Here is a 24,781-nt window from a genome sequence, read left to right as displayed (position 1 = left end):
GGTCATATGTCAATTAGTAAGGGAACAGTTAGGTAAATTATTGCTTTTCCTTTTTTTGAGTTCGGGTATCCTTCTGTCCACTAGGATGGAGTGCAGTGGTGCAATCACAGCCCACCACAGCCTCAACTTCCTGGGCTCAAGTGATCCTTCCATCTCAACCTACCAGTAGCTGGGATATAGGTGTGTAACACCACACCTGATATATATAAATAAATAAATATATAAAAATTTATTTATTTATTTAGGCTATCCTTCTACCTTGGCCTCCCAAAGTGCTAGAATTTCAGATATGAGCCATCATACTCAGCTTTTATTTATTTATTTATTTAGAATCAGAGTCTCACTCTGGCACCCAGGCTAGAGTACAGTGGCACACTCACGGCCACCCCAGTGTCAACCTGCTGGACTCCACGATCCTTCTGCCTCAGTCTTCCGAATAGCTGGAACTACAGACGTGCGTTACCTCACCTGGCTAATATTTTGATTTACTGTAGATATGAGCTCTTGCTAAGCTGCTCGGGCTGGTCTCGAATCCACAGGCTCAGGCAACTTACTTGCCTTGGCCTCCTAAAGTGCTGGAATTACAGGCTGAACCACCGAGCCCAGCTATTTATTTTTTAATTAGGAATAATTACTGTTTATTCTAAAACAATAAAATTAAAGATTCTGGACCAGGTTGGTAGTGGTCAGAAAAGAAGGTAGAGGACATTTATGTTCTAAGAAGATGTCAAAGGTTGACTCTACATGGCTTAGTCAAGATTGCAAAGAACTAGGAAGAAATAAAAGTCAAGATTATAAGGAGATTTTTGAGTCCAAGAGGGATTACATTAAAAAATAAAAATAAAAAGGCAAAAGTGGATTGGAGAATGTAGAGATACGATAAGGTTTGTTTTGAACACATTGAGTTTAAAGCACTAGCAATAAAACCATAATCATAAGACGTTTTTGTATTACATTAAGAACCATTCCTTGAATACAAGTTTGTTATATTTGAATGTTTTTAATAAAAGGAACTTTTAATGGTCTCATGTTTTCCTCTTTCTTTTGTTTTAACAAATAATCAAATGCATTTATTTTGTTAATAGAGGAAAAATACGTGACAGCAACTTGCCACTACCTCCATGGTTCATTATACCTACTCTAACCCTACCTGGGTTAGAAGGCAAGCAGACTTTATCACTATATAACTATAGCTTTGGTCCTATGCTATCTTTGTCCCTTTTTTGCCAGCAACCTGATCTTACCACCTCCCAAAGTTGCAACATGCATATAAACAAATTTCACCAGTCATCCTTACTTTATATCCTCATCGTTGGCAAAAATCACGACGGCCCTGGAGTTGGGGGTGTCCAGGAGCTGTTTGATAATTCTATCAAAGTCAATGGTCCTGTCTTTGCGCTCTTGGGGGATTCTCACGGACTGGGCAATGCAGAGCCCACCTGTTTAAGAAAAGAAAGCAGAGTGTCTGTCAATAATGTTCTTACAAAAATATCAAAGGAACCAGGGCAGGTAGTTGTGGAGAAAGGAATTTTGAATTTTGAGTGCACAGCACTTTCGTGATGCTGCTGCTGAGTGTGGAAGGTATACGACGACATCATGCTGAGTTCTGAGCTGATGTTCATACTTAATGTACTTTACACAACATTGCACAAATCTTTCTTTTTATAATGCACTTATGTCTAATTATGTCCAGAAATGCCAATGATATTCATTCTTAGAAGTTAGGTTTAGGTTGGCAGTTAAAGCAGGTGGGTTGAAGAAGGTCTTTAAAATGAATGCAATATACTATATTAACACTACAATAAAAAACGGGATCAGGTAAAGCTCATGTTTATCTCTAGGACTTTTTTGGTGTTTGCATTCCTAGGTTGGTTTTTTTTTTTTTCCTTTCATATTCATCTAACTTTTAAATCTCTGTTCCAGTGGAATAAAACATAAAAAAAATAAGAACACCAACTATTGTAAATCATATAGCAAACTCTTATCAATCACATACTACGTGTCCATGCCATTATTGTTATATGTCTTAATACCCTTTTAAACATTATAAAGTACTTAGTATTACTCATTTTATGTTAGGAAAAAGGAGGATTAAACACATCAAAAGATTTTCCTTTTCCAGACTCTTCAGAGTCATTATGATATTAGTTAGCATTATGATTTTCACTTGGGAAAATACACAGTAGTTTACAAAGCAATGGGTATACTTCTTATTTCCCTGTTTCTTTTTTAGTAGTTGCACCTGGCCCTAGTATTGTTTTTACAAAACACACTTTAAAAAAGATTGTATAGGTGAAAAGTATAGAGAGGATATTGTAGGAAAGACCCTACAGTCCATCCCACGGGCTGAAGGCCCAGGGCCACAGACAAATGTCAAACCTTGCTCTACTTGTAATGTGTTTGGGAGTTACCTGTAAGCAACAAGCTTACAGCTAGAACATAGACAACTGGGTGGATGCTACTAGGTTTCCGCAAACAGAAAAATATCAACTCTAATCCAAAATTGGTCCTCTATTACACTGTAATTCCAATTAGTCTTAGCTCTGTATAAGTGGCTCTCAACCTTCAGTGTGCTTGAAATCATTTGTGCTCCTTCTTCAAACTATACATGTCCAACAACACTGTGAACCAACTTGACCTAACTGGCACTCCACACAACAAAAGAGCATGTACTCTTTTCAAGTGCAAATAAAGCATTATGAAAGACAACATTTTGGACCATGAAAAAAAATAACCAATTTAAAAGCACAGAAATAATACAAAGCATGTCATCAGACTATAACAAAATCAAAATAGAAATCAATAACAAAGATAACAGGCAAATCTCCAAATACTTAGAAAGTAAACAATACACTACTAAATTACCTGTGGGCTAAGGATGAAGTATCATGATAAATTTTAAAATATTGTGAACTAAATAGAAATTAAACTACAGCATATCAAAATTTATAGGTTACAGCTAAAGCAATGTTTAGATGGAAATCATAGAATTATATGCTTATAAAAGAAACATCTAAAATTAGTGACCTAAACATCCACTTTAAGAAGTAAAGCAGCTGAATAAATACCCCCCAAAGCAGAAGGGACATAATAAAAGTTGAAGCAAAGATCAGTTAATATGAAAACAGAAAAAATGGTAGAGGAAAACAATAAAATCAAAAACTGCTTTTTTAGTGGGCACAGTGGTATGTACCTGTGATCCCAGCTATTCAGGATGCTGAGATTAGAGATCAATTGAGTCTAGGAGTTCTACAGCAGCCTGGGCAACATAGCAAGACTCCCCACCCCCCTCTCTTTTTTTTTTTTTTAAGAGAAAGCAGGATTTATTGAGAGGACAGAAAACTCCCACAGTGGAAGGGGACCTGAACAGGTTGCCCAACTCTATCTATTGAAAAAAAAAGTTGCTTTTTTTTTTTTTTTGGCAAAAATAAATAAAATTGAAAAATTAAATTGATAAAACTGGAATGCAGACTGAGAAAAAAAAGGGAGAAATAGCAAATGACCCTATTCAGAAGTGAACAAGAGCTGACATTGTTGATCTCATCTTAACAGTCTTATATAAATTAAAAATATCAAATTAATATTTTAAACAGTGTCAAAAATGAAAGAGTAAGGGTCATGGTTTCACTGATGAATTCTGGCAAGCAGGAAAGGAAGACATAAAACATAATCTACATAATCTCTTTTAGAAAATAGAAGACAACATAACTCATTTCATGAGGTTAGTATTGCCTACTGCCCAAACCTGACCAAAATATTACAAAAAAATACTGATCAATATTACTAGTGGACATACTTGCAAAAATTCATAAAAATGTATTGACAAAACAAATCTAGCAGTATAAAGAAATGAAAATGCATCTTGATCAAGTGGGTTTCACTCAAGGAATCCAAGGCTGATTCATTATTTGAAAATCAATTATAATTCATATATTGCCAGACTACATTTTAAAAAATGATCACCTCAATATATGCAGAAAAAGCACTTAACAAAATTTTATATATATGCTCGATCAAAATAATAAACATGATTAAGTAGAATTAAAAGAGACCATCTTTAGCCAAATAATAGGCATCTACAGAAAGCTTGCAGTTAGCATTACTCTTAATACTTATTAATTATTACTACTATTACTACTCTTAATAGTAAGAAACTACAATAAGGCAAGGTTGTGCAATAAATCAATGTTGTACTGAAAAATCTAGTCAAAATGAGAAAAGAAAAAGAAACAAAATGCATACAGCTCTCAAAGGAAAAAATAAAATCAACACTATTTGCCAATGGCATGACTAGGTCTACGAAGAAATCACCTCCCCCCCAACTACCAAAAACCTCCTAGGATAAGTGACTTCAGCAAGGCTGCAGGATATGAACTCAACATTAAAAAGTCAGCAATCAAAAGGGACTATTGAAATTTTAAATTTAAAAAAATGTAATTAATAGTTTCCCAAAAAAATATGTAGTGCTTAGGTAATGAAATATATACAGGGTGTGCATATTGAAAATGTTAAAACATTAAAAATGAATCTAAATAAATTCTTCCCATTTTATCTGTAGGTTCTAAATCTCAGTAAGTTTTTTTTTTTTTAAATTCATAATTTAGAATTCAAATTTAGAATTCAAATTTAGGATTTATGATTCTAACACTTACATGGAAAGATTAAGAAAATAGAAGAGCAAAAAAAAAAAATTCTGTAAAAGACAAAATTTGGAGATTCATACTACCAAAGTTTAAGACTTACTCTCAAGTTACAGGAATTAACACAGTATAGTATTGGTAAGATGTATAAACACTTAGATCAAGGGAACAAAATAGAGGTCAGGAAATAGACCAACACAAAGAGTCAACTGATTGTTGGCAAAGATGAAAAGGCAATCAAAGGAGAAAGGAAAGTCTTTTCAGCAAATGATATTGAAACAATTGTCTATCCATACGTAGAAATAATTAATCTTTATGTAGATCATATACAAAAATTAATTCTAAATGAATGATAGACCTAAGTGTAAAATATAAAGTTAGAAAACTTTAAGAAGAAAACAAAGGGGAAATATATGTGACCTTGTGTTTGGAAATGAGTCTTTGGGTATGATATCAAAAACACAATCTATAAAGAAAAAATTGATAAACTGAATTCTGTGAAAATTTAAAACTTTTGTTCTGTGAAAGTCAGCATTAATAAAATGAAAACACAATCCAGAGACTTTGATCAACTCACATATTTGAAAAAAAGACTGTATCCAGAATATACAGAGGGTGCCAAAAAAATGTATAAACATTTTAAGAAAGGAAAAAAAAATTGTATTAAAATTGTAATAATATATACTGATATCAAAAGAGGAAAACAAGTCACCTTTGACTTCTGCAATTACAAGAGGTGCTCAAAGTGATTACCAGCAGTGTCCAGATACTTTGATTATGGCAAACTACTGCAGGACTTGTTGCTGTGCGAGGCCTCCCGGATCTTTCCTTGTGCACATCATGCACGGTACCATGCATCTCAAACTTATCACAAATGAGTGCAGTTGTTAGGCATATTGGAGGTTCCATTGCATACTCATGCCTCCATTATTGTTGTGCTTCCACAACATTTTCGAACTTCACATACCACTTCAAAATGGTCTTGTGCTTTTTGAACAACCATGCTTCTGCCATTTTCTTTGACTGTCCTGCCTGTCGCATGGTGACTCCAGCATTCATTTGATCAAGGCCACCTTTTCAGCGAACTTTATACTACACATAGCTACTGTGATTCAATTCAACTTCTAAAAATAATACATAGATAACATCTCTTAAAATGTGTATACTTTTGGAGAGGGCATGCCCATTATAAATAACCCTGAAACTCAGCAATATAAAGGCAAACAATCAAACAAAAAAAGAAACTCTGAATTCACATTTACAGAAGAGTATGGTTAAACACACATTTCTGGTCCCCAATTCTAGAGATTCCTTTTTTATTTATTCTTTGACTTGGAGTCTCAATCGGTCACCTAGGCTGGAGTGCAGTGGGATACTCACGGTCACCCTAGTGTCGACCTGCTGGACTCAGGTGATTCTTCCACCTCAGTTTTCCAGGTAGCCAGAACCCCAGGCATGTGCTGCCATGCCTGGCTAATTTTTATTTTATTTTATTGTAGAAATGAGGTCTCATCAAGTTACCCAGGCTGTTCTCGAACCTGTGGACTCAGCAATCCCCTCACCTCAGCTTCCCAAAGTGCTGAGATTAACAAGCTTGAGCCACCGCGCCCAGCCTAGAGATTCTTATTTAGTAGTTTTGGGTGAGGCATGTGAATTTGCAGCTCTACCCAGTTTCCAGGTAATGCTGATGCTGCTGGTTTGGCAACCACATTGTTGTAGGCAAAACTGCTACAGGTGGTCCAGATTTTGGGAAATACTCGCTTAGGTGTTTCCATATTGGTTATAGCCAGCTCAAGCAGATGTAGGATTTGTGCATTGATAGTATAGCCAAACTTTTTTAGAGAACTCTTAGGAAGGTGAAATAGAGAGAAGGAAGAAAGGAGTGGATCACATGCTTTGTTAAAAAGCTTACGGCAATGCAGAGAGAAAGAGCAACAGAAGTATCTCCAGGTAATGGGGATTACAGTCTCAATGTCATAATTTCTCCAACTCTGGAAAGCATGGAGGATGGAGGGATGAAGCCATCTGCAAACTGTCCAGGGCTGCTGAGAATAAGAAATAGCTATGTTACTACCTTCTCAGGTGGAAAAGGGGAATATTTCAGGACGGAAACCCAGCTCTCCATCAGGACTCAATTACAGCTGAGTGATTAAGCAAATTGGAGCGAACCTTATTTGGCAACATGATTAGTGAAGGGGCAGTCAGCACTCGTGGATTGAGGGCTTGCCCAGTACACACTGAGGAACCGATGCATGGAGTTTCATGATTGCAGAATTGAAATACTTGCTCCTTAGTATAGAGAACTGCCCACAAGTGAGCAAAATCAAACAACTCAACAGAAGAGATTGGCTATTAACACAGTAATGGGAATAAAGCTGTTCATAAAGCTAAAACGTAAAAAAGAAGATTGGAAGACAGAGAAAGAGGAATAAATACGCTGTTTTGATCTTCTGCTCTTGGAAGGCTAAGTTGTACCTGCTGGAAAGACAATTGGATTTCTAGAAGAATGAGGCCGGTTTAATAATTCACTTGTATTGTATGCAGATGACTTCAAATCAAGCACTTCAGACCAAGCATGTCATTGTGAGAAAACAACGCTGGTCCAATTTGTCTGCTAGCAAGCAATAGAATAATACACCACCCCACCCCGTCACACAAATACACATACCTGTGTTCAAATATCAGTTAGCTTATTTGTCAATAATGGTGATAGCCCAGCACACTACTTTCTCCTCTGACATACGTAAAAACTAACTGGAGTTTGATGGTGCCAGTTGGTGTTGCAACTGCTAAATTAATTCACACTTCTGTGGGGAGCAAACACGTAGGAATAATTGGACAGTCTCACCTTAAATACTGCAATTGAAGAGCATGGTGCCTCAGCTTTGACTGAGAGTGCTCCTTGTCTGTGGCTTGAAGAGATACAAGCTGCTAAGGTAATGGAAAGAACTTCAGAGTCCCAGAAATCAACCTGCTTCTTGATTTGGAGCTGAAAACTGGTCAGTTTTCTGCCTGTGCATGGTAGCTAGCAATCCATAACAGCAAGAGGAACCCCAGGAGTCAGACCACAGACTGTTTCCAATAAAATACTTTTCTCTCCCAAATGATTATAGATTATTTTCCAACTAATAAGCAGAAGCAATAGAAAACAATTTAAAGCTTGCAACTCAGTCCTCTAAGAGCTTATACACAATACAGTTCTACTGATGATTCTTTCTATTACTTAGATATGCCAATTTAATTTAGTAAATATTTATTGAAATTTCATTATGAGAAAGGCTCTGTAGGATTTTTTTTTTAAAGGAGTAATATATGTAAGCAATAGAAGAACCTTAGAATAACCTTGCTAAACTCTCCATTACAAATGGACTGAGGTTCAACAAGTTTTAACAGGGATAATATTAATCATAGATGAAGGACTCAGTCTGAGTTCTGTATCCATGCAGGAATCATTGTAAGTACTTTTTATCTATCAATGCATTTAATGATTATACCACCCTATGAGGTAGGAGGAAACAGGAATTCTGGTTAATTCATCCCAAATCACAAATTAAATGGCAGAGCAGTACCAAGATTTCCTTCTTTTAATATTTTATGGTAAATGAAAAGATAGTGCTATTGTCCTCATATACTTTACAAATTAAGAGGATGGGGGATACACGTTATATAAGGGGTTAAAGATGGCTATAACACATCTTGTTAGAGGAATCATTAAAGGTTTTATAGAAGAAAAATCTAATCTCAGATGGGATGTTTCACATCTGTAGAGAGAAGGACATTTAATGAAGGAACGAGAGGGGGTCAAATTTGAAAGATCAAGGTCACCGTGAATAAGACTGCCCAACCCTCCATTCCTCCTCCTATCTTTGCTGAGAGACTCTTGATTTTGATTAGGGTGGTGAGGTGTCCAATCTCAAACAACAGTTTATCACTCGTTACAGCCAAAGTGGTCAACTCTGTTCCCCAATTTTCCCAGCCATTTTTTTGAGTAGAAATGACCATGTGATCTACAAAATAACAAAAATTTGCTTGAGATAGTTCTTCTTGAGAAAACAGTGAACACAAGCGTGCGAGAGTGACTGGCATGGCTTTTCCCCCAGCCTTGTATGTATTATAACATATTATGATGTCTGCAGCTATTACTGTCCTCTTGGTACTACTAGGCCACAAACAAAATAATGAAAATCAACCAACTCCTTAAAAATGGTAAACCAGAAAAATAGAGGGAATTGGAACCCTAATGTCATGCAGAGGCAAGTATCAGCAACTACCTACTTCCTGACATGGGAGAAAATGAAACACCTTTTATTGGTAAGCTAGCAGCAGTTTTCTGTTATAGTCTTAAATGATCTTTGCCTTCCAAGAATTCCAAGCTCAGTAAAGAGGGAAGATAAACTTCCTGAATATAAAAATAGTCAAGAAAATTGCAAAGTCAAAGAGAGACCCATGGAATCACCGTTGCAGTGAGGGTGCAGCAGGAGAGGGAGTGACTGGCATCTGCAGGGATTTGTGGACAAGATTGTTGGGTAGGAGAGGGAGACAGAGTGGGAGAGTGGAAGTAGTCACATGAAGATTGGAAAGAGTACCTGGGGCTGGAGGAGGTGAGGGCAAAGATTTTGGTGATAGAGGCATAATTGTTGAAAGCTTAAGACTTAGAAGTTCAGAGCTCTTGACTTTTCTTAGCCACTAACGCTCTGCATCATTTTTGATACATCCACATTCCTTTCTGGATTGCAAGGGGAATGAGAGGAAAGAAGGAAGGCAGGAAGCAAGGAGAGATGAACACCACAAGAAAATGCTTAGCAGCCAAAATTTAGATAGTATCTTGGGGAGCAAGGAGAGATGAGTTTGGCTGCATAGTAAAGCACAGAAGTTAGGCTGGCGGGGTTAGGACTGGGTTGCACAAGACTGCATGACAAACTATAAGAAGCAGTATGCTTGGACAAGAAACTCTGCTTGTGCCCTGCCTTCTAGATATGCACACACTAATTAGAAGTTAGTTCATCATTTATCTCAGCCAAGAAATGTGGGACAGTAATTCTCAGTAAAATATATTCAGGAATTTTAGTGGCATTATTTTACCTGAGAAATATATGCATCATACTTTGGGACATGATGCGGCTTAAAGCACTCTTGGACAGAGTTTCATATATTCTAGCTGATTTGAACTTAGAACCTAAGAACTGAAAGAACACTTAGTACAACTCTCCCATTTTACAGATAGTGAAACTGATCCAGAAGGGGGAAGTGATCAACCAACTCAACATCAGAGCTGAGACTGAAATTAAGCTTTATGGTTTCTAATTTGACACTCCATTGGTTTGCTATATTACACTGTTAGTAATTTCTTTGCCATTTTTACATGCATATAATCATTTAAAAATATTTAGTAAGTGACTGCCACATTTCAGACAATCTTTTAGTTGCTTGGGATACAGAAGTCAACATAAAAGACAAATATTTCACTTGCACAGAGATGTATACTAATAAGACAACTTTTCATTTTAACTTTCTTTCAAGATTGTGATAGCCTCTGCAACTGTTCTGAGCTTAGCTTACAAGCAAAATCCCAATGCAAAACATCTTGATGTTCTTCTCAACTTCTGCTATCTTGGCAGGTCATGTGTGGGTTAAAGAAAAACGTGCTCCAATTCAGGAAGTCTTTGGAAGGAACTCTGTTCCTTTCCCTGAACAAGAACTAAGAAATTGGTGAATTTTTTACAGTTACTGGTTTTCCCTACGGCTTGAATAGCCTTGGCAGTCAGAAACAATTGTCACTTGTCTCTAAGAAGCTCCTCTGAGATAATATCCTATCATGCATCTCTGGAAAATAAAAAGGAGGTCAATTCATGGAGCCAAAATGTTGCTGGTACTTCCAAACAACTATTTTTGTTTATTCAGCTCTTACCTGGATATGTGTGGAGAAAATGAAGCAGGCATATTTGCTATTCATTTTAAATCTTAAAAATTAGGGAATAATAAGAGAGCATGTCTGGGTAAGATCCATCCAAAGAACTTCAAATTCAGTGGGAGTTTATGTCAGGCATATATATATATTTATATATATATATATAAAGAAAAACTATTTCATTATATTTCAAGGGCAATGGTTCTAAAGATATGCTCTTATCTTTGTGAATTTTCTAGTAATCTGTGTGTACATTTATTGTGGTACCATACTTAAGTAATTAAAAAAATCTATGTACTATTATTTTCCATGAATCAATTAATAAGTGGCTTATGTAATTCTTCATTGTTTCTTTTACTAAAGCTATATATTTTTCCCTTAATAAACTGCTTCTACTGGTTCCAAAGCTTTTTTTTTTATTGTTACATTCTTATTTGAACACCACTAAGTAATACGACAGATGGACTTAGTGGGGGTATGGGTCTATTTTATAGATAGGTGACTGGAGCTTGAAAATTAAGTTGAATTGTCCAGTGCTGCATGTTTAAAGGCCCAGCACTGGGAAAAAATTTGAGCGCACTTGACCCTCACTCCAGAGCTATTTTTTTATCAGCTCCTATGAATTCTGATGAGATTTCCTTCACCTCCCACCCCTCACTTTCTCCTGCATTATATTTCTACCATGAGTCAATAAAACTGAATAAATAGAATGTTTGTGACTCCTGTGTTGTCTTATAGGCCCTCAAGTTCTTCTGAATGGTGAGCATTTTTGTTAACTATTTTATAATAGTGCCTTTTCCTTTAGTGAATCAGCACCATATATTTTAACTTGATCCATCCAAACAAACAAATATATCTCTCTTTATATATCCTTTAGAGGAGAAGAATGATTTGGTCTTCATCCTGTCAATAGGAATGGGGACAACTTATACTCAGATCTCTAGGCTTATTTTTTATGGTGAATAAAAATGTTTAAATACATAGAATTTAACTTTGTAAAGAAATATGAAGAAAGCATTACTTTTATACCAGTATACATGTCAATTTGGATAATCACACTGGATATCCAAATTTGAGTTATATGGTATGATTAGTTGTCATTGAATTAGTGACTTCTACATGCTAAATAATAAATTGAACTTGAAGAATTATGCTATTTTCAGCATCTTTTTCTAAAACTCTCTTCCTTTTTTTCTTAGTGTCTCTGATAAGATTGATCAGTCTTGCAGCAAACTGTTACTTCTCTTAAGACTTCAAAAAGTACACATATCCAAAAAAGCCACTTTTTAAAAATGTGACCATTTATCATTCTTAAAGAAGCACTGCTATATATCAGTGTATATATCCCCCTCAAAAAAGAATTAGAAGCCGGGCTCGGTGGCTCAGCCTGTAATCCCGCGCCTTTGGGAGGCTGAGGTGAGTGGATTGCCTGAGCCTGCGGGTTCGAGACCTGCCTGGGCAGCGAGACCTCATCTCTACAATAAATAAAAAAATCAGCCGGGCGTGGTAGCACATGCCTGTAATTCCGGCTACTTGGAAGGCTGAGGCAGAAGGATCGCCAGAGCCCAGCAGGTCGAGGCTGCGGTGGCCGAGAGTGGCCACTGCACTCCAGTCTGGGTGACAGTGTGAGACTCCAACTCAAAAAAAAAAAAAAGAAAAGAATTAGAAACAAATTAATCTAGCATTTAATGCCTTTAGAAATATGCCACCATCATCATTCTTCAGAAAGCCTGGAGAAAATTGTTTCCCTTACTCACTGAGTGTAAGATTTAAAGTTTATTTTTTTATCAGCTAATTCTTCTTTAAGCACAATTGATAAACAAATATGCTAGTTAACATTACAGTTTTTACCTCTGTGATCAAAGCAGATGGCTTTGTACAAGTGCTTTCTAAGTCCCAAGAAGATCGATTGAAGGGTTAACAGTAGAGGTCAAAGAGTTCATTGACTTTTCTACATGTATTGGATAGTACAAGACATTTGAAGCAGATTTCCCCATCTTCCAATGTACTGATCTGCTCTTTGGAGAAGTCTTGGTCATCCTCTCTCTGTTTTCTTCAGATAATTCCATAAGAGGTAGAAGTGTCAAGCCATGAAAGAGGCTATCAGACTTGGGAATTCAATCAATACTTAGGTTCTCAGGCACACTTGACACTTTGAAGAATTTTCTGCAGTAAATATCCCCAGATAAGGTTAGTGTATTTATTTGTAAAATAGATGTGAACTAGCTGACAGGATTATTCTGAAAATAAGCTTTATTTACTTCCATCCACAGGATCAACCATGCTGGTCTTGGGAGTACAGGGAACAATTCCTCCGTCCAGAAATCAGGAAACAGATTCTGCTCCAACCATCTCCCAAGTGACTTTCCCGAAGTTGCAACTGATAAAGTCAGAGAGTTGCTCTAAGAAGATACCAACTGTTAGTGTAAAACCAAGGTAAAATTTTTTTCTCCCAGAATTTATAAATATACTTGTCTTTTGTGACATATTTATTTTTATTTTGTTTGATAATAGAACTAAAATATTTTCCATTCTTAATCACAGAGTATGTTCAAAAGAGAAATAAATAAATCACATGCCTTTAATGACCTCAATATAAATTCGATCAATTGTATGCAACAGTCTTGAAAGAAGAGAGGGAGAAACATGGATGCAGATATCCTTAAATCCTAGAAAGAGACAGGAACCGTTGAATAAAATATAACTTGTCTTTAAGGTTTTGTGTTCTGGTTTACCAAAAAAAAAGAAAAAAGAAAAACAAAGAATTAAAGAGGATAAGACATTATTTTCACCTTTGTTATTATATATTCAAAAGTTATTGAAGTTTAGTAAATGAAATAAAAATTAATGAGAAGGCTATGTTCCGTGCATAAAAATGAAACCACTGCTTTGAAGCTACTGGATCTGCAAATCATTTTCTTCTAAAAAACAGTTCCAGCTTAGTATCAGAGCAACACTCATGAGGATAGGATGAGGGATAAATATTTGTAGACATCATACAATTTCTACCCAGAGTATAAAAAGTCAGAAATCACATGAACCTTAGGTTTACCTGTTGGCCTGACAAATGCGAAATTACATCTTGAAATGTGATTGCACAAAATATTGCCCAATCAACTGGATGTTAAATGTTTAATGCAAAATATTAAGAAAAAAGCATGTAATCTTGAAACAATGAATGTGGGTTTTAATTTAGGTTACACTAAGTAATCACCTTTATGATCATGTGAGTTCTGAGCATTAAGCTGGCTTTGACAAATTTCCTTTACATGAGGGGGAAATACATGTTTCTTCTTATTCAACTATCTTAATTAGAGACTAGGAACAGTCATATCTGACTTATTACCTATTTGATAATATTGTGAGTTAAAGAAATCAAGGGAATGCCCACGGTCATCCACATTTAAAGTCATTTGACGTATTTCTACATGGTGTGGATTCAATTCACATTACCTGCTAAAGATGTCCCGTGGGCTTAAACTCCAAAAGCTATATCCACCCACACTAAAAGCACCTTGAGCTTCAGAAATAACTCTAACAGATAAATAAGAAGGAGGAAATTCCATAAATAAATATGGTAAGTAAAAGGGTGAGAAGGCATATAGAATAAAGAATCGTCTCTGTCTCTCTGACCAGTGCTAGAGCTGACTTATCAATAGGGGATTGGAATCAAACTGTAACCAAAATGTAAACAACTAATTGAAAAGTAGAAACATCTGACATTTTAACCTGTCCTAGAATGTACAATCTGCCCTGGCTCTCTGAAATATAAAAGTTTATATGGAGTTGTGAGTATATGCACACTGTGCCACACAATATTCTGTCTCCAGTTTGGAGTTTTCTATGACTTGTACATTTTTGAACTACCCTCCCTTATAATTTACAGTTTTGTGCTATTTTATTTTATTATAGAGATGTGGGTTACAAATGAAGATGATCTACATAAGTAGGCTGCATGCAGAGGAAGTTTGGGCTTCTAACTGGCCGTTACTCCCCCCTTTAGCGGACCAGGTACCCTTTGTGTTGTCACGTTATCCCCACCTTCCACCCTTCCTCCCTTCCATAGCAGTGTCCAGTGACTTCTGATGCCTCCATTGTGCAATGTGACTACTGTTCAGGGCTCACTTATGAGTGAGAACATGCAGTATTCACTTATTTGTTTCTGTGATAGTTCACTTAGTACTATGGTCTCCAATTCCATCCATTACTGCAAAGTCCATAATTTTGTTCTTCTTTATGACTACTTAATACTTCATTGTGTATATGTACCACATTTTATTAATCCAGTTCACTTTTCTTTTCTTTTTTTATTAATCAATATTTTTTATTATGATTTTGTGGGGTACAGTTAAGGGTTAGGTGTACAATTACGTTTCATTCAGGCACCCTGTTGATAAGAGGTGTTTTCTCATCCCCAGACAGATATTTGCTACTGTTAATTCCATTCCCCTCCCCCCCATAGTTTCCCAGTACCGTAAGTCATTTTCTTATAGTATTACATTGGATGTTCAAGGTCCATTATATGAGTGAGAACATGTGATACTCGGATCTTTGTTTCTGTGAGAGGTCACTCAGTATTATAGACTCTAGTTCCATCCAGGTTGCTGTGAAATTCATGATTTTGTTCTTTCTTATGGCTGTGTAGTATTCCATCGTGTATGTGTACCACATTTTTTTAATCCAGTCCTCTTTTGATGGGCAGCATGATTGTTTCCAGGTTCTTGCTATTGTGAACAACGCTGTGATAAACATACGTGTGCAGATATCTTTTTTATAGAGTGATTTGAGGTCTTCAGGGTATATTCCCAGCAGGGGGATTGCGGGATCATATGGAAGGTCGATTTTTAGAGCTTTTAGGAATCACCACACTGCTTTCCACAGAGGTTGCACTAGTTTACACTCCCACCAACAGTGTAGAAGTGTTCCCTTTTCACCACATGCTCTCCAGCAGCTGTTATTTTTTGAGTTGTTGATAATTGCCATTCTGACTGGAGTTAGGTGGTATCTCAGTGTGGTTTTGATTTGCATCTCCCTGATTAGTGAGGTTGAGCATTTCTTCATGTGTTTGTTGGCTGCTCGGATGTCTTCTTTTGTGAAGTGTCTGTTCATATCTTTTGCCCATTTTATAATGGGGTTGTTTGTTTTCTTCTTTTCAGTATGTTTCAGTTCCTTGTAGATCCAGGATGTTAAGCCTTTGTCAGACCTAGAGTTGGCAAATACTTTCTCCCAGTCTGTAGGCTGTCTCCCTGCTCTCTTGATGGTTTCTTTGGCTTTGCAGAAGCTTGTCAGTTTAATAAGGTCCCACTTGTGTATCTTCTCTATTATGACCTGTGGGTTTCGGGTTTTGTTCAGGAATTGGATGCCAGTTTCGATTTCCATGAGGGTATTTTCTTCCTTTACTAAGGTTCTTATGATTTGTGGCTTTACATTTAGGTCTCTGATCCATTTGGAGTTAACCTTTGTGCATGGGGATAGATAGGGGTCCTGTTTCAATCTTCTGCATGTGGTCAGCCAGTTTTCCCAGCACCATTTACTGAATAGGTTCTCCTCTCCCCAGTGGTAGGTGGTGGGGGCTTTGTCGAAGATGAGTTGGTTGAGAAATTGAGATTTTGCTTCTGGAATCTCAATTCTGTTCCATTGATCTATATGCCTGTTCCTGTACCAATACCAAGCTGCTTTGATGATTGTAGCTTTATAGTAAAGTTTGAAGTCTGGTATTGTGATACCACCTACTTTTTTATTTTTTTTGCTGAGGAATGTTCTGGCTATTCTTGGACATTTGTGTTTCCATATGAATTCCTGTGTTGTTTTTTCTAGGTCTGAGAAGAATGTTGTTGGTAATTTAATGGGTATTGCATTGAATTTGTAGATTGCCTTAGGTAAGATGGACATCTTCACAATGTTGATTCTTCCGATCCATGAGCATGGGATATTTTTCCACTTGTTCATGTCAGCTTTGATTTCTCTGAGCAGTGTTTTGTAATTTTCATGTAAAGGTCTTTCACGTCTCTGGTTAGGAAGATGCCAAGGTATTTCATTTTTTGTGTGGCTATTGTGAATGGAATTGTGTTTTTTATTTGGGTTTCTGTTTGTTTATTATTGGTGTAGAGAAATGTGATTGTCTTTTGTACATTTATTTTGTATCCTGAGACTTTGCCAAAGGCCTTTATCAATGTAAGGAGGCTTTTGACAGATTCTCTTGGGTTTTCAAGGTACACAATCATATCATCTGCATAGAGAGATAACTTGACTTCCTCTTTTCCTATTTGAACACCTCTGATTGCCTCCTCTTCTCTGATTGCTCTAGCCAGGACTTCCAATACTATGTTGTCAGTTCACTTTTCAATGGGCAGTTCCATGTTTTTGCTACTGTGAATAGTGCAGCTATAAACATGCATGTGCAGGTGTCTTTTTTGTAGAACAATTTATATTCCACTGGATACATTCCCAGAAGAGGGATTGCTGGATCATATGGGAGATCAATTTTTAGTTCTTTTAGGAATTGCCACACTGTTTTCCATAGCAGTTGAACTGGCTTGAACTCCCACCAACAGTGTAGAAGAACAAGCAGTTTTGTGCTCTTAAAAGGGAGAACATAGAAATAATCATAAAAGGTTTAGTATGTACTAGCCCCTATTTGATATTTATGCATGATCTTCATTCAGTAAAATCACACCATAACACTACAAGTTTGATCAGAGACATAGTGAGATGAGTGTGATAAGAATGGTCAGGCAATAAGAGGTGAACTGTCTGTAGGAAATATAAAAAAGAAATAACTAAAAGTCATTGTCCTTTTATCTCAATCATATAACAGTTATTCTAAATAATATCAGAAAAAAAGACTAATCTCCCCCGAATCTTTTGTTGGTTCAAGTCAGGAGTCAGCAAACTTTTTTTGTAAAGTCAGATAGTAAATATCTGAGACTTTGTAAGCCATATGGTCTCTGTCATAGCTACTAAACTCTGTTCTAACCCAAAACATCTAGCTGCCCTCAACAACATATAAGCAAATTGTCATTTCCAAAAAAATAAAATTTACAAAAATACGTGGCCAGACAAATTTAACCTGTAGGTCAACGTTTGCTCATCCCTAGCTATGGCTTCAGTGACTGTTGAGTTTTAGTAACATAGGCATAAGCTTTAAATCTGCACTATTTTAAACGCTTATCCCCTAATAAACATAGTATTCTACATGGAAGTGAACTGGGAGAACCCCCAAATTATTTCATTTCATAATTATTATTGGAAATAATTTTGTAATATATAGGAGAAGATTGTTATAAAATGATTTCCTTTGAGTTCAAAGTGTGCCCCTAGGTAAACAACAGTTTTTCTTTATAAATGGACAAAGGAAAGTGAAAAGTGATTTGCCAAGATCAACCACCAGGTAAATTAAGCCTAATTGCAACACTAGATTTAATTACATAACACAAGCACTTATATCCCTCATGATAAACAAAATATAACCACAGCCATGGGTAGGAGTAAACCTGAGTCAGAGATTAAAAGTCAGTCTTAAGTTTCTTGGCCAATGCTCAACTGAGAGGTGATTAAATCTAGATGGCAACAGAGAGGTATAAAGGGTCACAATTTGTAAATTTGCCTGGTCTAACATTTTACTAACTAGATCTCCCCATTCAAAACAGATGACATTATTTTATCATATTAATTATGTGATGTTGTGCTGATATTTTGAAATGGATATGCCAGCATTTGCTGTTAGCATCAGTCCTCTGCACAAATGTGCAGATTTGAGAGGGAGCTCCCGCATAGGCATGCACACACTACACACACACACACACACACACACACACAGACACACACACACACACACACACACCCCACAGGGTCCTAACTCCTGAAGCCACTCTGGTATTTTGGTAGCCAGCATTTTGTAACTACATGTATCTGTGATTATGAGAATTGTGATTTACTTAGCTAATTAAACCAGGAAAAATTAATGTGTTTCTCTCAATTTTCTTCAAAGCTCATTTTTCTATCACAACTTAATTGAGTTATTAGGCTGCAATAGAGACAAATTAAGATTCATGATGATGTTTTCTCCTCTCAGAAAGGATATTGAAATTACTGTTTTAGTTATATTTTAACTGTCACTTTACACAGGTATAGACAATACTTTTAATTAAAAGAACTAATCTTCTGAATTGGTTTGATTAATATGTTGTTTGAATTAGCTTTCAAATAAAATTGGATTTATTAGAATTTCAAAATAAAATATCAGGTCAGAAACCCTATTTATTTTCTTTAAAAACAAAACTGCTGAAGTGTTTTATGTGTGTCAATAATTTTTCTTTGTGAACTTTTTAACTGCCAACAAAGTTCATGTGTAGAACTTTTAAGAATATTTCAGTGATTTGGTTCAAGTAGCTTATATTTGTGTAGCAATTCATCTAAATGATAATCTTGATAAAAGCATTTCTGCCATATTATGCCTCCAAAGTCTTTAAACTCAATTCTTTTTATCTAACCAAATCCTTCTCCAAATCCTTCTCCTTGATTTATAGTTAACAGTAAATCTTAAGTTATAAATATTTTAACTTTTAGAGTCTATTTCAAAAGCACTATTTCCTATCCATTAAATCAACATTTCCATGAGAAACTGGGCTTATCCTTTTATACTATTTATTTGTTTGTATGGAACTTTGGTGTTTTCAGTTATTTTTTATAACAACAACAACAAAAATGTCATCAAAACTTTTATTGAGTACTAAGTATGTTCCAGGCTTTATATCAAGTTCTTTATATGTATTATCTATTTTAAATTCACAAAATTTTAGAAAGTTGAAACTACCCTTGCTTTCATTTTACACATGTGAGAAATAAAGCACAAAGTAGTCAAATACTTTTTTTTTTTTTTTTTGAGTTGGAGTCTCACTCTGTTGCCCAGACTGGAGTGCAGTGGCCGCTCCAGGCCACCACAGCCTCGACCTGCTGGACTCCGGCGATCCTTCCGCCTCAGCCTTCCGAGTAGCCGGAATTACAGGCATGCACTACCACGCCTGACTGATTTTTTGATTTATTGTAGAGATGAGGTCTCGCTGCCCAGGCAGGTCTCGAACCCGCAGGCTCAGGCAATTCACTCATCTCAGCCTCCCAAAGGCGCAGGATTACAGGCTGAGCCACCCAGCCTGGCAGTTAAATACTTTTACCTGAGTCATACAGATGGGAAGTGGCAATGCTAGAATTCTAACCTAGACTGTCTGCCTTTAGTACCCATGGTCTTAACCATTCCCCACAACTCAAACTTGGAAACTAATGTTAGAGATACCAAAATCAAGGCCATGGAACCAGTAAGTGGTACGCTCAAGATATGAAGATAGGTTCCCTAACAAATAAATAAAGACTACAATAGATGATGAAAGTAATCTACCTACAAATAAAGTTACTTGATATTAGGTCCAACGATAAAAACTTAGTCCTAAGTCTCCAAGCCCAGGGTTCCATTGTGGTTCATCTTCTGACAGAATGGAAAGGATGAATGCGAATTTCTCTGGTTCACAGTTTCCAAATGAGTCCCCCTCTTCTGAGAGATGTTCATAAATTGGTACTATAGTCAAATACATTTGGGGAATATTGCCCCGTGTACTTCACTCTTGATGTTTCAGAATGTAACTTTGATATAGTAAAGATTTTGAGAAGTTCTATAACAAAGACACATTCCTAATTATATGCAATCAAAATTGCCTACATTTACTAAGTCATAGACCTTACTATGGTAGGAAGAAATAATGGCATCCCAATGATGTCCATGCCCTGTAATCTATAAATGTGTTATCTTACATGGCAAAGGGGAATTAAGCTTGTAGATGAAACTAATGTTGCTAATCAGCTGACTTTTACAAGGGGAGATTGTTCTGGATAATTTAGTTGGCTCTCATAATGGCAAGGGTCATTATAAATGAAAGAGGGAAGCAGGAAGACCAGAGAGCAAGAAATTTGAAGCTACTACACTGCCAGCTTTGAGGATGGAAGAGGGCCATGAGCTAAGGTAAGGCAGTGACCTCTAGAATCTGGAAAAGGTAAGGAATGAATTATCCTCAAGAGTTTACAGAAGGAATGCAGTTCCCATCAACATGTTGATTTTAGACCACTGAAGCATATTTTAAACTTTTGACCTCTAGTACTGTAAGACAAGTCACCTGTGTTATTTTAAGTCATTAAGTTTAAGGCGATCTGTTATAGCAGCAAATAGGAAACTAATACATCATTTTTCTTATAAAACTTATGGCAAAATTTAATTTTGAATATATTGATCCAGCCTATCATTCTAGCTTAAGGAGATACCTCTTGAAAGTTTGGAGAAGATGTAATTTTAATGTTTTAAAATAGCACTTCTAAGATTGTAATGTACACAGGAATTGTGTAGGTACAATTTAAAAGTACAGACTCTAATTCAGTAAGTCTGGGTTGGAGCCTGAAAATCTGCATTTCTAACAGTCTTTCAGGTGAAATTGATGCTGCTGATCTGATGTTTGCATTTACTGTGGCAAAATTTAAAGAATACTTGATAAAGAAATCTCCGGCCTTCTCAGGAAAATCTTTGTAAAAAGAATCCCAAGAAGTTACAAAAAGAAAATGGTTGGGTATCGATACATGATCATGGAAATAGATTAGTATGTATTGTCCCATTTGTCAGTATTTATGACGCAGAAAAAGTTCTAAGATAAAGGGGATAGGAGGAAAACTCACAATTTTTTGAAGTGTCTCATGTCTAACAATTGAGATGCAATCTTCTTCACTAATAAGACAGAAGACATATGAAGCTGAAAAGAAGGTTTTATAAAATATTCTCAATTTGATCACAAAGTTGTTTTTAAAAAAACCTAACCTGCCGGGCTCGGTGGCTCAGCCTGTAATCCCGCGCCTTTGGAAGGCTGAGGTGAGCGGATTGCCTGAGCCCGCGGGTTCGAGACCCGCCTGGGCAGCAAGACCTCATCTCTACAATAAATCAAAAAAATCAGCCGGGTGTGGTAGTGCATGCCTGTAATTCCAGCTACTCGGAAGGCTGAGGCGGAAGGATCGCCGGAGCCCAGCAGGTTGAGGCTGCGGTGGCCGGGAGCGGCCACTGCACTCCAGTCTGGGTGACAGAGTGAGACTCCAACTCAAAAAAAAAAAAAAAAACCTAACCTGTTTTAGCACTGCAAAAAGAATTAGATTTACATAGAATAAACTGCTAAATTAAAAAAAAGAATCTGAAGATTTCTGCCTTGTCCTCTTTTTCAAATGATAATTTTAAAATAAATTTCATTTTCAATGTTTCATACTTCCTTTATAAATACCTGTGTGCATGGAACCAGAAAGCCTCATCAATTATCTTATCTCTTACCTGCCTGGAAGAGGTAAAAGAGCTTAAGAAAACTTTAGTGTGCCAAAGAGAGCCATTTTCAACTACCTCTGCCAGAAGAAAGAGAACAGATACTTTTTATTTTTTCCTTTCAGAGTAAATTTAGTATCTGTTAAAGGTGCCAAGTTAAAATTCCTAGAAATGCATGCATTCTCCTGACCTGTAAGTCTGGAGATGGTGATAAAAGCTTTTTCCTATGCCTGCTCAGACCCACAGAAGAGTGTGCTTCTTGCCATTTCTACTTATCTGGTCTTCATACAAGGAGACAGAAATTACAGACTAAGCCATTAGCAAGTTATCAATTGTAGTCACTTTGAGGATTAATGCAAATCATGGCATTTTGTACCTCTAGAAACCTTTGTTTAAACAGGGTCACATGTATACAGTGCTATAGAACTTACAAATAACTTGATAATAGTAAACTCTTGTAAACAATTTTCTGAGCTCATACTATATGCTAGGCACTATGGGGCTTTGTAACAAGTGCCTAATATGTTTAATGTTATCTACTTTTCATGACAGCGTATAAAATAGGTACAACCATTCTTTCAGTTTTGCAGGTGCACAAGCTGAAGCACCAAGTTGTCACATGCACCGCATGTGTTGCCTAGGGTCACATAGTTAATACATAGAGGAACCAGGGTTTGAATCTAGAACCCTGGTTTCAGAACTCACCCTAGCAAATTGAAGATGTTCTTCTCATCACAATTCCAGAAAATAGAAAACTACATTTACCAAATGCAAAAAATAAAAATAAAAAAATGACACCCAGAGAGCATGATATGCCTCATGTCACACAGAAAGTATGACAAGAAGTCGTATTTTAGTTTAGTTGTACTGTTTTCAGAGACTGAGGACTTCTCATCTTGTCTTGGCAGGGTCAAGGTGCTACCCTTTACTGAGTTTTACTAATATAGACAGATTAAATGTTCCTCAAAAGAATATAAATGAAGTAAGACCTTTTTATGATTAATGAGGATATTAAATGCTAAATATTTCTGGCTTTCCAATTAAAAAATAATTTAGCTTTTATTTTAGCAAAGCAAATGCACCTGTTTCTAATAGAATTGTGTCTGAGCCTTGGAAATAACACTGGCTGGATAGGATCCCCTGTAGTCTCCAGTCTCCTTTTCCTGACACCCAGCATACATGGTGAGGTTTTATGGGGAAGAACATAGGCTAACGTTTTCAGAATGAGGAGATACTCAAATGTGTCCAGGTGGTTGGTAAAGCTGGCTCTCAGCAGGAAAAAATCTTGATTACAACTGGGCTGGTATTTCAGAATAGCAATTCTTCTAGTTTCAATGACAATATAAACCTCTCTCACACACACAGACACAGACACATGCTCACAAGCACACACACTTGATAGGTATAGGGTTCTTGGAAAAAGGCATGCACGGCATGGAAACAGAGTTCACCTGGGTATTATGGAAATGGAGTTAGAGGGCATGAAAGTTACAGGTAGCTCCTCACCGACGCTTTCATTGTAGGGCTGCTTGGTCTCTTGCCTCTGCTTACTTGCACGCATCTGTTGACTTCTACTATCCACAGAGAACTTCCTCTGCTTACACATAACTTCTGTTCCCTAATAACTCTAGTTTGCTCACATCTTTTTTTTTGAGTTGGAGTCTCACTCTGTCACCCAGACTGGAGTGCAGTGGCCGCTCCCGGCCACCGCAGCCTTGACCTGCTGGGCTCCAGCTATCCTTCCGCCTTAGCTTCCGAGTAGCCGGAATTACAGGCGCGCGCTACCACACCCGGCTAATTTTTTGATTTATTGCAGAGATGAGGTCTCGCCTGCCCAGGCGGGTCTCGAACCCGTGGGCTCAGGCAATCCACTCACCTCAGCCTTCCAAAGGCGCAGGATTACAGGCTGAGCCACCGAGCCCGGCTTTTTTTTTTTTTTACATATTTTTTATTTTAAAATGGTGGGGTATGGTTAAGGGTTAGGTATACAAATATACATCGTTCAGGCACCCTTGTTGATAAGGGGTATCCCCCCATCCCCAGACAGATATTGACTATGATTAATCCCAATCCCACCACCCTTCCCTCCCTGCCCCCCCCATAGTTTCCAGCCACTGTCAATCCTTTTTTATAGTATTACGATAGATGTTCAAGGTTCACTTATGAGTGAGAACATGTGATACTCAGATCTTTGTTTCTGTGAGAGATCACTCAGTATTGTAGACTCTAGTTCCATCCAGGTTGCTGCGAAGTTCATGATTTTGTTCTTTTTTATGGCTGTGCAGTATTCCATCGTGTATATGTACCACATTTTTTTAATCCAGTCCTCTTTTGATGCTCACATTTTTCCAGTGGCTGTGGTGCCGACTTTCAGAGCCAACATCATAGCTAACTGACCCAGTCTCTCATCTGCTCCATATGGTTTGGTCAAACGTCCAGTCCTTATAAAATCAGTTGTGCAGAGAGGAAAAGAGGGCATGTTCTTTGTAACAAATATCATTATCCAGACTTTCTGTAGTTGAGACGATGGATGAGGTGAGAGGAGATTTAGGTAGTGTAGTCATGCCAAAGTTACCCTACTCAATCTGTTGAAATAAATCCAGATTTGTTCACACCTTTATTATTTAAAACAAATAGAGATTTGTTTAGATTTTAAGGCCTTCAAATAATAAGATTTTCATCTTTATTTGACAAGTCATTCCAATATTTGGTGGACCTCAACACATCCCGTATATCAACTGTGAGTAAATTTGTAATATACTGCTTTCTTATCTATATTGAAAAACTAAAACATTATCCTATGTTTTATTTAATATTCACACCAAAGTAGATATTAGAATCATAAATTCTTATGGTTGAAAAGAAACTACAGAAATCTTTTATATCGGACGTGAC

At 36.8% G+C, this 24,781-nt stretch overlaps 1 protein-coding gene across 1 annotated transcript in view; it reads right to left on the bottom strand.

Annotated features, from left to right (window-relative positions):
- LOC103277169 (metabotropic glutamate receptor 7-like) overlaps positions 1-24,781 on the bottom strand; it is a gene marked incomplete at its 3' end in the record, with an annotated part of 254,759 nt that overhangs the window by 164,345 nt on the left and 65,633 nt on the right. Inside the window, exon 3 of the mRNA XM_021707312.1 lies at positions 1,298-1,439. Within this exon, the coding sequence (XP_021562987.1) occupies positions 1,298-1,439 (142 nt within the window). The remainder of the gene's footprint in view (positions 1-1,297; positions 1,440-24,781) is intronic.

This window comes from Carlito syrichta, unplaced genomic scaffold (assembly GCF_000164805.1).
Source record: "Carlito syrichta isolate Samal-C Ts95f unplaced genomic scaffold, Tarsius_syrichta-2.0.1 Scaffold316494, whole genome shotgun sequence".
Taxonomy (NCBI): domain Eukaryota; kingdom Metazoa; phylum Chordata; class Mammalia; order Primates; family Tarsiidae; genus Carlito; species Carlito syrichta.
This window is presented reverse-complemented; position numbering and strand designations above follow the sequence as displayed.